This window comes from Acinonyx jubatus, chromosome B4 (genome assembly GCF_027475565.1).
Source record: "Acinonyx jubatus isolate Ajub_Pintada_27869175 chromosome B4, VMU_Ajub_asm_v1.0, whole genome shotgun sequence".
NCBI lineage: Eukaryota > Metazoa > Chordata > Mammalia > Carnivora > Felidae > Acinonyx > Acinonyx jubatus.
Genome location: NC_069387.1, coordinates 123916750 through 123931339, shown reverse-complemented (window position 1 = coordinate 123931339; position 14590 = coordinate 123916750). Strand labels below are relative to the sequence as shown.

The window sequence follows — 14590 nt, the reverse complement described above, 5'->3', positions numbered from 1 at the left end:
ACCCACCAGAATCCGTAAGCATAACAAAAGGACTGTTTTAAGCCACTATGCTTCGGGGTTAATTTGTCACACAACAACAATAACTAAAACATGGTTGTTTCTGTTGCCCAGACCTTAGCTATGGCTTTATTTTTCTTCTTGCTGAAATGCATCCTTTCAGTGCTTTTTAAAGTGATGTTCTATGGGGCCAGATTTTCTTAGTCTTTGTAGAACTGACTAGGTCTTTACTTTGCCCTCACTCTTGAATAATGGTTGACAGTTCTTTATTCTCAACAGTTGAAAGATATTATTTCTGGAGTCCCTTCTTACTCATGATAGACTAGTTATTGTTCTGTTCTCTCATAGCTTCAAAAAATATTTTACATCTATCAATATGGATTTTTAAAAGTCCACCAGGGAGGATTAAACAAATTTGTCCAGACTTCTGGTGCAATGCGTCTGAGCCCAGGGCGTTTGTGTGAGTTGTGGTAACTGAAGAAGCGTGGGTTTTGTGGCCAGGCAGATCTGATTTTGAAGCAGAGCTCTGGCCCCTTGCTCCCTTGCCATACTGATCTCGGGCAAGAAAATTCTCCAAGCTTCCTTTCCACCTCTTATTATCTGCCTTGCAGAGTTAACGGGAGAAGCCAACAGCAGCATGTGCCTCCTAGATGTCTGTTTCAACGAGCGTCATTATCCTGCCTTTGCTCTACGCTCTACCTCAGGCCTCACAGGTTGTTGCAAGAATTAAATGAAAACATGCCCAATATTATGTCTGGTGCATACTAGGCCCTCGATAAATGTTACCTTGTTTTTATGAGTACTATTCAACAGAAGAAAGTTAGATGAGGTGGTGGCTTAGCAGAAAGAACAGGAGCTCTAGCATGGAAAAGCTTCGGGGCGGGGCGGTGCCCAGCAGAGTCTGTGGTGCGTGCGTGGGCAAGTCCCGTGTCCTCTCTGGTCTGCTTCCCCCGAATACAGGAAAAGTAATTCCTGCCTCCTAGTGCTTGGTGGGGGCCTGGCTGACTTGTGCAACATTTGGCAGGTTCGGGGTAAGAAAGCCGGGCCCGGCCCTCTAAGCCTGGAGAAGCAGCCTGGAAGGCTCGGGCGTGGCCACCTGGCGTGAGAGCCAATCTCTGACAGGGCTGCTCCTGTATGACCTCCCCAAGCGGGTGAGCTGTGACGCTAAGCCAGCAGACAAGTGCACAAGCAGGTGAACGAACACTTGGGCAGTCTGCAGTCCTGCCCCCTTGGCTGGCAAACACAGGGCCGCTTTTCAAACCGTTTGATGCCCCAGTCCTTCCAGGAACTACTGTTCTTCCAGATGTTCCTAACAGTGAAATCAGAGGCATTTGGTGAAAACCCAGAGTGAGACGGTAAAGGCACCCGCACTGGCTTGGGGTCCAGGTGTCCTATGAACTGAAATCACAGCAGCAAATGGAAAACACGGGGCATGTGTGTGTTTTAAAAGTAGAAACCCTATTTTCCTCAGCTCCATTAGGATTCAAAGTTCATTGCCTGCCGGTCTACCTTTGCGGTCTAATTTTGCTAGAAACTGCTGCTTACAGCAAAGAAAGAACGTCTGGCTACTTTGGTTCACAGCATAGGCTCTTTCAGCGAGAAGGAATTAGGAAGAAAAGAGTGAAAAGGAATTAAGGAGAAGAAAGGAGTCAACTACCTTTGAAAGAGGCCGTTCTGGGAAGAGGTGGTAGAGACCCGCCGGGGTCATGGTGACAATCCCCACCGTCACGTAGTGGTCAGCCCGCGCCATTCACGGCGGCAAGGATCGTGTGGGAGTTATAAGATAGATGGAGCTGGCCCCTGTGGTTGGGGGAGGGGGCCCGTGAACAGAGGGCTCTTTTTCCTAATTAGCTGTTTTTATACAGGGAACACATGACCCAAACACAACCACCAACTGTGTCTTTGACATATACAGGCAGAAAGGGGGAGCTGGGCTTTTGTCTGCCGCAAATTCTTTCAACTTGTCCGTCACCCAAGCTGCAAAACCCAACAATGAGTCGGATGAGCAGGACCGTTGCAGACAGTTTGCTAAATGGACTTGGAAACAGGTATTATTTCAACCCACTTAGGCTTGGAAAATACTGTAAAAGTGAAATTGGGTTACTATCTCCATCTTTTCTTTCCTAAGAGATTTGTGACCATTTCTGCCATTTGTCTGAGTTTCCGGTGTGTCCCCAAATAGCACATGGTTCAAAAAGAAATAAACACACTTCAAGTTTTTCTTAGTGATAAATGCAACCCTTTCGTAGAGCCCTAACTGTTCTACTGCCCCAACTTCCTTTGTCACATTAACTTCATATGAACCAATGAATTTCAAAGAATACTGCCAAGTGAATTACTTTCCCCGTTGAATGAAGGGTACTCAGTAATATACATAATCAGTTTAAGACCCAGCAAACTGAAGAATAAGGGACAAAGCGAAAAGGGATGCTGGCTTTGTGGATGCATGTTATGTATGTATATCGACAGGTGCGATCCTGTTGATTCTTTGATTTTGAAGCAATGAAAAAAATCTCAAATATTTTTCAAACATTCGCCTAACTGAAAGCAGTTATGCACAAGTGATTTTCCCAGAACCAGAGGTAACATGTGCTAACACTAAGTAGGCCGAGCTGGAAGTCATCAAAACGCCATGCTTGAGGGCACTGCCCAGGTAGCAGCCACCAGAGCACTTCCATCCGCGGCTCAGAGAGGACGACCCCCATCTGTAGCCATGGCGCAGGCCAGCGCAGAGAACTTCCCAGTGCGGAGATTAAAGAAATCTACAACAAAACACTTCTCCAACTGGGGAAACACAGTCTTTCATGGACAGAGCTGTTTAGAAAAAATAGTGCCGCCTTTGTTTCACTACATACTCGCTCCGTTGTATAGCACAACTGGAAAATGGTGACAAGACCATAAAAAGCTGGGTGGAAAAGTGTCAAATTAAACCCAGAGTGAAACCCAGAGCTGATTGGCTTAATTGGAGATAATGGGAAATGAAACCACATCTCTGCCTGCAAACGAAAATAGTGAGCAAGACGCAATTACCCAGAAAACGTACCAACAGCCCTTTGCCGAAATGCCTAGAAATGTGAGGCCAAAGCACTTTGAGATTTCAAATGTCTGGATGATGCCTTAAAGTTTCCCTTCACTTTGCTAATGATGACCTGGACCCAATGCATCATCCATTCTTTCCAGTGACAAGTAGAAAACCAGGTCCCACAACGCAGCATAGCAATCACCCCAAGTTGGTGTTAGGTTCCTGCCTGCAGACCATGATAAGCGCCCCTGGGCAGAGATTTCCAGGCCCGTTTACAATGGAAGCAGCAGGTGTGTACTTGGGTAGGGAGGTGAGGAGGACCCAAGGGAAAAAGAACGTAAAAGTCCCCTTCTAGGGATCCGACTGGCGCACACTGTTAAAGAAGCTTTAGCCACTCTCCCCACTGCTGGAGCGTCAATCGAGCCATGTGCAAATGTTCAAACTCAGAGGCTTCTTCTGCTTCCCAGTCTTGGGAAGTGCACACAGTGGAATTCTGCAAAATAGTCCCCGGAAGCAGGATTCACTGGGGACACCCGGCAACGGGGGTGCACAAACAGTGCTATCTACTCCTCTTTAAGCTCAGATAGTACTCTCTGTGTGAGAAACTGCATTTTCCAATTTGCATGCTTTTTAGCACGCAATGCCATCTTTCTCCCCGGAAGTCCTGATGATGATGTGTCCTTCCAGAACACACACATTTCAGGGTGATGTCCTTGTGGGCCCAGGGACAGGAAGTGAGATCACGGCTGGGTCTGGAGAGGTGGACTTCACGCATGAAACCCAGAGAAACAGGGTTAGGATATGAGGAGGGCTGGGGCGGCCTTACCAAAGCTGGGGGCACTATGCAAGGTCATGTCCCGGATCACCCTGGTGCCGAAACAGGACCACATCAGGAGGAACTGCTGGGCCACTTTCTTCAGGGACCCTTGTCTCTTGGCAGCCACCTACAAGAAAGTGAACGGCTTAAACAGGGGTCAATTCAACCTTTCCTTTATGACTGTCTGTCTGAAAAATGATAGGAAGGCTTATGGATCTCCAAGTTCAATGCTATGGAACAATGGCTTTTTGACTTTCTGTTTCTACCAGCAAAAATTCACTTTAGAAAATGAAAGCTGATGTTGGGACCCAGTTTACACCGCAGACGAAAGAGAGACGCTGACCTGGCTGAATCAGGGGAAGGAGACTCAGGGTCCTGCCTCCTGCAACCCCCGCCTCCGGAGGGGGCCCAGGCCTCTGCTCAGAACCCCAGGGCTCCACGGCTGCTGAGGAACGCTCAGACAGCTCAGTGCGGGGCTCTGCATCTCCCAAGTGCCACGAAGGTGAGTGTTGGGGGGCAGTGCCGGGGCTGCTCCTCCCGCTCCAGCTTACCAACCTTCACAACACACCGGTCCACCATGGTGTCTAGCCACTCGATGTAGGACTCGATGGGAGACTGCTCCTCCAGGAGGTGGTCAAACTCCTGGTACACTGTCAAACAAAGGAGAGCCCCCACACGTCACTGCAGCTGTGTCTACACAGAGCCACAGCTTAAAAGATCAAAGGAATAAAACTGAATAAAAACAAAACTCCAGCCTCAACGGAGCACTCAGACTTCAGAAAGCACGCCCCGACTTACCTTTCCAGGCTCATCTTCGCAGCCTGTGAACACCGGAAAGCCCGGCTACCATGGATAGCTTGCGTTCCCCCCAACAAACCCTGCTTTTCTCAGGCAGTTCCCTTCGCTCGGACCGTCTGGTTCCTCAGGGCCCAGCCCAGCCAAAATGGCCCTTCTTGTGACATCCTTTTTCCCCTCCCCGGGCCCCTCGCCAGCAGAACTGATCGCTCATCCTCTGTGCTTCCACGGCATTTTATTATCCGTATTCCACCTTTACTGCATCACTGATGCTGTGTTACGGTTGTGAGGGCGGGGGTGTCTCCCATGCCAGCTCTCTGTCCGACCTCTTTCTTAGCTAGGGCCGTCCCTAGCCTCACACAGCCGTTATCCAGGACGTGCTTCCTTGCGCGAACGGGCACAGACATTGCAGCTCCCTTGCTCTCTGCCTCATGGTAGGGCTTCTGAACCACAGCTATGTTGGGCAAATAGCTCTAACCAGCCTCTCGGAGCTTGGCATGTAGCAGATGCTTACTCATTGTTCACAGCGTAAAGGAGACAATCTCCACGCCCTTAGTTTCTGCACTAGTAACAGGAGGACCACTGTACCACTGATAACCTGTCTTCAGCTGCATGTCAGGTAACTGAGTCTGGAAGGGCTGTGTGATTGGTGAAGTCAGCAGAAAACAGAAACACTGCTGTGGTTTGGAACATCTCTTCTGATTGCCGTTTCTGTGGTTTGGTTTTTTTTTTTTTTACACATGTGGAGCTCAGTAAACCAAACCATGCATTCAGACCCACATGTTTCTAGAGTTTTAAATTTGCCTGGGCGGTTTCTGTCGTCCCATTCTGTGGGCCTGGCCAATGCATTCCATTTTCCTGAGCTGAGGACTGCCACGGAGGTCAGCCGCCGGGGCCAGGAGATCCAGACAGTTTAGAATGAGAAGGGGCTGAATGAGAAGTCCGCTGAATTGGTATCTGCGTCCTCTTATGGACGAGGAACCTATGTCCCAATGAGATTAAGTGACCCCTCAAAGGCAAAGGGTGAGTGAGGGCGGCCAGAGAGGGACTGGAGCCCATGCCTCTGACTTCCCTGATGTTCCCGTTCTCCCGATAGCACTGTCACCTCGCAGGTGGTGAGGCAAATGCTTGCGGCTGACATTTATGGGGTTCTTGCTGTGTGCCAGGCACTTCCCTAATGACACGGACACTCTCACCCCACCTACAGCAATCTTGAGAATGTGATACAGCAGTTGCTCAAATGTTTGTTGAATGAACGGATGAACAACCTGAGAAGGCAGGTATGATTTCTACTTCCCATTTTACAGATGAGGAAGTGGAGGCACTCGGAGGTGAGTGACTTTCTGCAGGTCTCACAGCTAGCGAATAGGAGAGGCAGGTTTCAAACACAGCCTGACTCGACACTCGCCTCCTAACCCTGGCACTGTATCGGCTCCACACTGTGTGCCAGGCACCCACACGGTGCGCATGCTGCCCCATTTAATCCCTCCACACTGTCCCCGTGTCAGAGACTTGGAAGCCAGGGTCACAGTACACTGGAGCCAGGGTTTGAATCAAGGTCTGCTGGGCACCCCGACTGTCTGCTCTTACCACAGTTATTCTCATCAGTCTGCCCAAGTCCTGATGTGCACTTGTGAATTAAGGGGAGCCTTCCCAGGCAGGGCCTGATTCACAGAGGTGATGGAAACCCCCCTGAAGCAGGAACGTGTAGGTTTGACAACTAGCTGTAAGGAAAGGTCGATGCACACACACCATTGGTGCAGCACACAGCTGTGTTCAGGAACTTACTTCTCAGCTGTCTGGTGGGCGCTGCAGGATGACGCTTGTGTGCCAGGCCACCTGCCTTGAGGGCTGGTGCCCTTGCTCAATCCCCCCTGTTCCAGGCACTGCATCATATGGCATGTCCTCTTTGGAAACGTTCAACCATTTGTAAATTACTTGTTTGATTTCTGATTGGCCATTAGCTTCCCATTACATGGGAAGGGCAGTATCCATATTATTCACTGCTTTTTGTCCAGCTTCTAACACAGTGCCTGGCCCAGGACAGGCATTCAGCAAGAACCAGCTAGGTGGACTGAACCTCGTCACCCCCTTCCATTAGAAGAAGAGTATGATCATGGGTCTAAAAGGTACCGTTCGATCCCGGGCCTAAGAGAACTTGAAGAGAAAACTCCCCAAAGTTCCTTCTTGGAGACGCTGCAGTAACATCCGAGGGGCTCCAGCAAAGGCTCAGAGCCTGGTCCCCAAAGCAAGTGATGGTGACTTTCCCCTGTGCATTTCCCCTTTGTTTTCCTCCACAAAAGGTGCTGAGTGGGGAAGACAGCGGGGTCTCATGCTATTGGGAGTCGTATCATTCTGGGTTTCTGCTCATCTGTTTGGTCCTGCATAGACATTACTGGCACCTGTCCATGGCTGGCCTGGGACGAGACCCTGGGGACACAATGTTCAGGGGTACGGCTAGTGCTGTTAGGGGGCAGACACCAGTGCTTTCCATTGGCCTTGTAGCGGGCAATAGGGACAAACAGGACAGGAGGCATGATTGCAAGAACTTGGAAAGACCCTGCAGCTTCTGGGACTTGCCCATATCTCATCATTTTGTCTCCTCTGCTCTTCCCAGCGGGCAACACCAGTACGTGGTGGTGACATGCAGGTTTGAGCGCAGCCCTGTCGCCTGGGGTGAGGCTGAACACTCTCTGGGACTGAGTCTGGTCCTCTGTAAAACGGGGGTGGTGGGTATCTTCCCCATGGGCTGATGTAGAGAATTAATGAGATCCCGAGTGTGGTAGGTCTGACACAGACTAGGCAGTCCGTGAGCTCAGTCATTATTTTCGGGAGCATCTCTAAAGCTCTTACCAGGGGAAAGCAGGCTGGGGGCTGCTGTGGAAGATGGGACAGTGCCCATGGAGCTCTGGGGAAGAAGCCCTAGGGAAGGTCCAAGGGGTTCAGGTTTCAGCTGTTCCAGGTGCTTTTGGAAAGGGCTCAGTGGGAAAGAGGCCCCCAACAGGAACTTCCTTTTTTATAAACGCCACATGCGTAGGCTGGCTGAAGAAGGTTCCCTCAAGAGGACACACAGAAGGCATATACTGGAAATCTGAGGGGCCTGGGGCTCTTGGGAGAACAGACCCCCCTTCTCGGGACACAGCCACTGTGCAGCTTCCTGAATAATGTACTGTCAGGATCTGGGGCCTCACCCCACTCGGAAGGTAAGAGCACCCCAGCTGTCACATCCCCCCCACCTCCAGCCATACTCAGCACCCACCTTCCTGAGAGCTGGTGGGAGGAGTGTGGACTCACCGTTCCATACTCCTCTCCTCCAGAGGCATGAGAAAGGAAGGCTGAGCACTGAGGAAGTTGCCAGTGGGCCCCCATCTGGGGCGGCCGGGTGCAGGATGCCCTGGGCAGCAGGCTGTGGGGGCGTTTGAGGAACAGCAGAGATGTGCCGACAGCGGTCATGGTCTCTGGCCTCCTCAAGTCCTCCACTACTAAGAACAACCAACCTGACCTTATCCAGAGAACACGAGGAGCGGTATTCCTCCAGTCTTGGTCCACAGGGACGTGAACATATATGCACAGAGGTAAACCACCATCCATTCCTTCTCCAACATTTACTGTGATTGAAAGGTTCACCTGCCAATAGGTGAGCTGACTGACCTTCTGCTGAAAAACAGGCAGCCCGTCTGCCTCCAGGCTGACATACACTCAGACAGACAACAAGCTTTTGTTCTCATTTTTGTATGCCACCTATGGAACTATTTCTGGCCCCAAAGGGTCACATCCGGAGCCTTTTGCATAACACTGTGTGCTGCCCAACTGGACTAGGCCCCCTTTTCCCCAGCAATGTTGACACACGTCCTTTTAAATCAATTAGCCCTCCCATCTGGGCTGACCCATTTAACAGGAACAATAAGAGGGAAGGGATCCTAGGGGGAAGGACAGGGTGGGACTCTCACTTAAAGATTTACCAAGATACATTTTCTTTCTTTCTTTCTTTTAAAAACAAAACCAGAAAAGACACAATCCTTGGTGGAACATCTTACACTGGATGATGAGTTTCCGGTGCTCGTCGCGGGAGTCTTCCATGGTGTAGAGGGTTTGCTTGGTGATGCTGTTGAGATCCACGTTCCTCCAGTCTTCCAGCATTTGGAATGTGATGTCTGCACTGTGGATTACTGTCCGAGATGCCTATAATCCAATCCAATCAACTCATTAGCTCATGGGTTGTTAGGTTAAAACCCCTGCATGTTATTTTCTTTTTAATGAATCTGAATATGGTATTTTGCAAACTACTTTGAAATTAACTAAGGAAAACTCAATTTCAGGAAATCAGCAGATAAGCCCATAACTCAGAAGACCCATACACTCTTTTCCCTTGTGGCTCTCTTTTCTCGTCTTTATAAAACATTACTCCAGGGTGGCCTAGGCTAGACCAAACCCTGCTGTTCCCAGTCCCTTTGGTCTTGACCCCTGGGGAACAATGGGATGAAGCCCAGAGATCTGTCAGCCTTCTGATGTAAGCCTGTGGGATGGGAGCTCTGTGCTTAATGATGTGTCTCTGGTGCCTGAGAAGCAACGGGCTCAGACCTGGGAATGGACCTGCTACCCGTGGGCCTATGGTAGCTTTAATCCCCCAAATTTTACAACGTGTGTTTTTCATATGAATGCATTCTGAAGCAGTTTATGGTCTGGCTTTCTATTTTTGCTTTTTGGTTTTTAGGTAACTATAGTGATGAAAACAAGTATGAATAACTGAGAGGGAAGGAAAGGGAGACAACACCTTAAGACTCAGTTGCTTATTAATATGTATGTGGTGTGTGTGTGTGTGTGTGTGTGTGTGTATGTGCACGCGCATGTGCATGCACGCACATGCTCCAGCACAGGCTTAACCTGTGGTTTCCTCAGCAAACCCTCATGACTGGAAAACTTAAATTTGCAAGTTGGAACAATATTTGGAACCACCGAGTTGGAACAATACTAATAAAAGTAAAGAAACATTTCCAGAATCATCTCCTTCACCTGCATATTTAAAAAAATGTCTTTATAAAATGGAAAACAAAAGATTTCCAATACACAATGGACATTAAAAGTCTCTTAATGCTTGTGAATTTCCAGACAAAGGTAAATACTGACAACCCCTTTTACCCCCAAACTGTCCAAGGACAAGTAAACTCCTGCTTAAATCACTGCAGAACTCTTTGAAGGTCAGAGGCCTAAACTATATGAATATATGAATTGGGTTAGTCTCTAATGATAATCAAAACAACTAAATGTAATGGTCTGGTATTCTGGACTAAAATATACTTAGTTCAAATCCTGGCCTTGCTGCTAACCAACTGACTGATTTGGGGCAGGCTAACAGATTCATCTCCGTTGCCTGATCTATAAAATGGAGATGTCCTAGTGTCTGCCTCTTAAGGAGGGGTGCCTTAAGATAACGTTTGAGAGAGCATCAAATCCTAACCACTAGACCACCAGGGAACCTTCCCTGAGATAATGTTTGCAAAGGGCACAGTTTAGGGGGTAAGAACTCAATAAAGGAGCTGTTGTTATTTGGATCTGTTCTCTTTGTGGTGAGGCAGGGACACATCAGGGCCGTGGCACCTGGCATCCCTGCCAGCTAGAGGTTTCTTCTCTCACCCTGCCATCACGTCACAACTGAAATGTCACACCCACGGACAGGCCTTCTCTAAGCACTCTATCTAAATTGGACTTACATGCTCCATTACTCTCTATTTCCACTTTGTTTCCTTCCTAACGCTTATCACTTTTAATTGGTTTTCGTTTAAATGTTTTTGTTTTTGTTTTTCTGCTGAGGGCAAGTATCACTAAACACAGTGTCTGGCATACAGGAGGCACTCAAAAGACTTTGTGGAATGAACCGTTGAGCTAGGAATGCCAAGTTGCTTGCTTAGTGTATCTGAAAGGGCCTGGGTATTTAGAGCCTGGGTTTAAGTGTTACTTGTATGTGTTTAGGAAAGCTCGCTGGCATATTAGTCAAGATGTTCGATGGTGTTTCATTCCTATCACCAGCCCCAGTTCCTTTGGGCGATCCAGAAATGTGTCTGAGCGCTGTCCTGTGAAGACGGAAACGTAGCATTCATACGAATTAAAATATGCACTGTCTGTGTGGGAAGTGGAGAGAGTGCACAGGTGTGTGCAGATGGCTGTAGGTACAGATATGGATGTTTTTACCTATGCGTGCATTAAAGGGTCAAAGGCTTTCCTAAACTGTCTGAGCTGAGGATGGAGACACCAAAGCCATGCCTAGTTCTCTGATACATCCCAAGCCCAGCTCTTCCGAGCTGGGTAAAGAACCAGAAGGCATACAACCTTGGACATATGGCAGTGTTTTTCTATTTTGCCAATATTTGTTTTCTCTCCCAAATCCCACTAATCTGTCAGCCTCTGCCCCATCCTGAACAGTGCCCAGGTATGGCCTCTCTCCCAGGCAGCAGAAACACAGAAGCGTTTCCCTCTGGTTTTCAAACCACCCACTGTGCCATTTACACCAGGGGCAGGGCAGGAAGAGTGAGTGCTTGTGGGTGTAGTTTTGTATTTTCGAGGTCCCGGCCGGGAGGCTTCCTTCAGGCCACTCTAAGCAGAAACCCCTTCCTTCAACCTTGACCTTGAATAACTGGCACCAACCCAGAACAAGCAGTGTAAGGGAGAGGAGGCAAACCCAACACAGAGAGGGCAGGCAAGTGACAATGTGAGTGAGGTGGGCCAGCCAAGTATGAGAGGAAGTGGGGCTGACAGGGAGCACAGTGCCTGCTGGGGAGCTCAGCCCATCCACTTGATCCCTGACCTCAGAAATGTGGTGCTAGGGCTGTTTTGCTATCATCTCCCAGTTTCAACTTTTAATAAGGAAGCAAAAACAAGTTTGGAACACATGCAAACCACCCACCTGAGGGCCCATCTGCAGCCACCAGTTTGCCCCTTCTGCTTTAACATCATTGATATTTCTTTTTAAATGTAATGTTTATTTTTGAGAGACAGAGAGAGAGAGAGAGAGAGAGAGAGAGAGAGAGAGAGAGAGAATGAGCAGGGGAGGGGCAGAGTGAGGTCGGGGGATGGGGGCGGGCAGAGGATCCCAAGCAGGCTCCATGCTAACAGCAGAGAGCCTGGATGCGGGGCTTGAACCCATGGAATTGTGAGATCATGACCTGAACCCAGTCGGAAGCTTAACTGGCTGAGCCACCCAGGTGCCCCTGAGATCACTGATATTTTAATGAATGTTTACAGGCTGCCTTAATAGACGAAGATTCCCTTCCTTAAGGTACAAACGCAAGGTTTTATACCATCAAGTTACAACTAAGGAGTTAAGAGTGGGCTCTTCCACATTTCATTGTACAGATTTTTGTTATTTTTGAATTTTTTATAGTAAGCATATGTCACTTCTGTGCTAAAAAGAACAAAAATCTGGAAAAAATAAATAAAAGTGGGCAAACACTTAACATACTGTGTACAGGCTTTGAACTCTTCTGAATGACACATACGTAACAAACAAATCATGCTCTTTATCTGTTTGCATCATTTCTCTCTGTGGCTCACAACTGGGGGGGATGCAGTGTCTGGAGACATTCCTGACTGTCACAACCAGGGTGGTACCTGGGGGTGGGTGGTGCTTTTGGCATCTGGGCACTCGCGTGCGGGTAGAGGCCAGGGATGCTACTAAATTATCTCCAGTGCACAAAACGACTCCCCACAGCAAAGAATTATCCAGTCTCAGATGTCAACGGTGGCTGAGAAATCCCGATTTACTGAAGGGAAACGCAAGCTTGGGCACCAGAGAGTATGTGTGAAGGGTTAAGGGGCAACTGACATCAGAAATTATTTTGTGTATTAGTCTCAACTATTTAGTGATTGCCTAATGTTTTTATTCTTTATCAGTAGAAATTAAAGGTAACAGTAGGAGTATATCAAGCACCTACTGTACTGTATTAAACTATTAAACAGCCATACCCTGACAGATCCTCCCAGGAGTTGTTTTCATGATTTGTCTCCCATTTGCAATGACTTCGTGGTCATTAGAACACATGACACAGGACACATACCTGGCAGAGATGATTCAGTGATGTCTGCCGTCTCAGAATTTGGGAAAACCTTCTCGACACTGCAAGAGAAAAGCATTAGCTTAAAATATTGGCATGCTGTATGGTCCCACCCTGGATTTTCCAGGGACAGAATTCAAAAAGTAGCTTATTTCCCTAAATTTGTCTCACCGTCCAACCCCATTTTATGCACCCACTGGCAAAACTCTGCATTTGATTCTTTCTTCTCCAGTGCAGACAACTATTCCCTAAAATGGCGATATTTGGGGTACATATTTCAAAGTCACCAGCCTGCCACACTGGCAGGTGTGAGAAACAGTGGTGTCAATCAACCGTGAATAAAAGCAATTATTTACTTGTCTTTCATTTCGCTAATTGCAAGCTCCATCACTTCTCCCCATAAATAATTGCTGGAATCGAGTGGAAGCTTTGAAGAGGGCCCTGTAAAAGTAGTATATCTAATAGAGAAACCTGATTGAGCCTCAGTGGTGTGTGGCACTAGGGGCCGCTTTTAGGATGAAATCCTGGGCTGCACCTTGAATGTGGCTTTGCATTCATAATCGGCCATTTTTATCAAATGATCTCCATGATCTATTTGCATGTTTTGATGATGCTGTTTACTATGGTGATATTGTGTGTGTGTGTATATATATATATATTATATACATATAGAGAGAAAGAGAGAGAGAGTATATAGCTGATGGTTTGAAGTGGGGTGATCTTAAATCTGCAGATTTCAGGACAGCAGGCAAGCCACGTCCCAGTCCCAGGTCTTCATTCCTGCAGAGCTGTCTGGAATGGCGTGTGTTTCCCCTCCTTGCACATTCTCCAAGTGCACCCGAGGTTCCCTGGGCAAAGCGGGTTCCTGCAGGCACCCACAGGTGGAGGGCCCAACAGAACTCCAGGCTGCCAACTTTCAACAGGTTTGTTTGGTCAGCACAATTAAAACGGGTGCAGGGCATTCTTCTCATTAATTTCTGAACTGGTCAAGAAACAGAAATTTCCCTGGGATTATTCTAATTTGTACTCAGAGCCAGCTTGGTTTGAAAAATAGGGCTTGGGGTGGAGGAATGGAGTGGGGGGGGGGGGCTCGGGGCACAGATGAACTTCTAATTTTCCAGACCGATCAATCGTTAATCCTTCTCCTTAATTACTTTTTCTTTAACTTTGTGATGTGGAATTTAGTGCTCACGAAGAGAAAAGAACTGAGGGCTGCGAAATAAAGCAGGCTTTATCAATAGGTGATGGGCACTGCAGGCGGCCTCAAAGCATGTCTCAAAGGGCTCCCTTTGCCTGCAGAGAGAGGGTAATTTGATCGCCTTCATTTTCCTTGCTGGCACTTATTCCGGGCAAGAATGGCAAGCTGTATTCAAATGGTGCTTTAAGAAACATATCTTAAAACTTTGTTTTGCTTAAAATCATATCATCTTTGTTTAATAGCACATGAGTCTTCCCACAAGTACAGAAACATTGAGAAAGCGAAATAGGACCAGTTTTCTCAGGCAAAACTAATGATACAGAATGGCTGGTGATGCTTAGCAGAAAAAAAAAAAAATCACAGTCCTAATCCCCGTAGGAGAAATATTAATTTGGCTTTCTCATTAGGCAGAGAATTGAATATGTGAAGCCCTGAAGCGGTTTTCTGTCCCCTCTTACCACCATTTTGGGGGCAGGGGATTCTGGGAAATCTCCGAATTTTGGGGTCGGACAGACCTGAGTTTGACTTCTGGACCCTTCTTACCAGCTGCATGGCCGTGTGGCTTTGGGGAGGTTTCTTTGCCTCTCGGAGCCTCATCTGCAGGATAGGGATACTGTTCCCTACATCACAGAGGAGGCATGAGGATTAATGAGAGGAGATGGCAGTGATGAGCAGAAACTTCGGTGTCAACAGACAGACCCGGGAGCAAATCC

The 14590-nt window shown here is 48.0% G+C and overlaps 1 protein-coding gene and 1 long non-coding RNA gene across 7 annotated transcripts in view; one reads left to right on the top strand and one right to left on the bottom strand.

Annotated features, from left to right (window-relative positions):
• The window catches only part of RFX4 (regulatory factor X4), a 162280-nt gene that overhangs the window by 32371 nt on the left and 115319 nt on the right, over window positions 1-14590 (bottom strand). For all 5 annotated transcript variants that reach the window (XM_027070926.2, XM_053226685.1, XM_053226684.1 and 2 more), the window contains 4 exons: window positions 12683-12741; window positions 8669-8813; window positions 4392-4486; window positions 3846-3963 (listed from right to left, as the gene is read on the bottom strand). In XM_027070926.2, the coding sequence (XP_026926727.1) occupies window positions 3846-3963; window positions 4392-4486; window positions 8669-8813; window positions 12683-12741 (417 nt within the window). The remainder of the gene's footprint in view (window positions 1-3845; window positions 3964-4391; window positions 4487-8668; window positions 8814-12682; window positions 12742-14590) is intronic.
• Window positions 1283-11635, top strand: LOC128316486 (uncharacterized). 2 transcript variants are annotated; one of them, XR_008300456.1, is made up of 3 exons: window positions 1283-5654; window positions 5744-8206; window positions 8638-11635. It is a non-coding gene; the product is annotated as an uncharacterized LOC128316486 (long non-coding RNA). The 2 variants fall into 2 exon arrangements; XR_008300457.1 differs by having other exon boundaries at window positions 1283-7834; window positions 7949-8206.